This window comes from Rhea americana, unplaced genomic scaffold, assembly GCF_003343005.1.
Source record: "Rhea americana isolate MKP2758 unplaced genomic scaffold, rheAme1 scaffold_171, whole genome shotgun sequence".
In the NCBI taxonomy this organism is placed as follows: domain Eukaryota; kingdom Metazoa; phylum Chordata; class Aves; order Rheiformes; family Rheidae; genus Rhea; species Rhea americana.
Genome location: NW_028185828.1, coordinates 2,015,420 through 2,016,555, shown reverse-complemented (window position 1 = coordinate 2,016,555; position 1,136 = coordinate 2,015,420). Strand labels below are relative to the sequence as shown.

Sequence of the window (1,136 nt, the reverse complement as noted above, 5' to 3'; positions counted from 1 at the left end):
GAGCTGTGCCAGGTCTTGGCCACCAGCGTGGTGCCCCAGGAGCATGCACTGAGCTGTGCCAGGTCTCGGCCACCAGCGTGGTGCCCCAGGAGCATGCACTGAGCTGTGCCAGGTCTCTGCCACGAGCATGGTGCCCCAGGAGCAGGCACGGAGCTGTGCAGGGTCTCTGCTCCCTGGACCGTGCGCCGAGCTGTGCCAGGTCTCGGCCGCTCGCACGGTGCCCCGGGACCGTGCGCCGAGCTGCGCCAGGCCTCTACGGTACCGCGGCGGCAGGCAGCGAGCAGCACCATGCCCCCGCGGTGCGCCGCTCCCGGGGCCGCGCGGCAGCACCGTGCCCCCCGCCTCCGCCGCAGGTGTCCGCGCTGTCGAGCGCCGGCGGCGCCGAGAACCTCGTCGTGCTGGAGCGCGACAAGCACCGGCCGCACGAGGCSGGCTCGGTGCGCTGGGCCGGCAGCACCTTCGGGCCGATGCAGAAGAGCCGCCTGGGCGAGCACGAGTTCGAGGCCCTCATGCGCATGCTCGACAACCTGGTGAGCGGGCAAAAAACGGGGCGGGGGGGAGCAAAGAACCCCCCCAAAAAAGCTCATTTCTCCATGCAACCGTGCGAGCGCTCTGTGCTGCCTCCCAGGGCTACCGGACGGGCTACACCTACCGCTACCCCTTCGTGCAGGAGAAGAGCAAGCCCAAGAGCGACGTGCTCATTCCCGCCACGGTGACGGCCTTCGTCTTCGACGAGGAGGCCGCCGCCGTGCCGGCGCCGCGGCAGCACGCGCACAGGCAGCAGCAGGAGAAGACGCGCTGGCTCAACACGCCCAACACCTACCTGCGGGTGGCCGTGGCCGACGAGCAGCCGGGCGGCCCCCGCACCAAGACCACGGTACGGCGGGGAGAGCGGGGCGGCCGCCGGGGCTGGGGTGGGGGGCACCCCACGGTGGTGGCGGCGGTGCTGAGCCGGCTCTGCCCCCCGCCGCCGCCGCGCGCAGTGGCTGAAAGCGGACGAGGCGGAGAAGGGCGGCGGCGGCGGCACGGCCATCCGCATCGAGAACCCCAACCAGTTCGTGCCCCTCTACACGGACCCGCAGGAGGTGCTGGAGATGAGGAACAAGGTAGGGGGCTCGGGCTCGGCCGCCCCGGGG

At 72.3% G+C, this 1,136-nt stretch overlaps 1 protein-coding gene across 1 annotated transcript in view; it reads left to right on the top strand.

Annotated features, from left to right (window-relative positions):
• Positions 1-353: 353 nt before the first annotated feature.
• Positions 354-1,136, top strand: part of SNRNP27 (small nuclear ribonucleoprotein U4/U6.U5 subunit 27) — a gene marked incomplete at its 5' end in the record, with an annotated part of 4,919 nt that continues 4,136 nt past the window's right edge. Inside the window, 3 exons of the mRNA XM_085301052.1 lie at positions 354-530; positions 629-877; positions 984-1,106. Coding sequence (XP_085157178.1) covers positions 354-530; positions 629-877; positions 984-1,106 — 549 coding nt within the window. The remainder of the gene's footprint in view (positions 531-628; positions 878-983; positions 1,107-1,136) is intronic.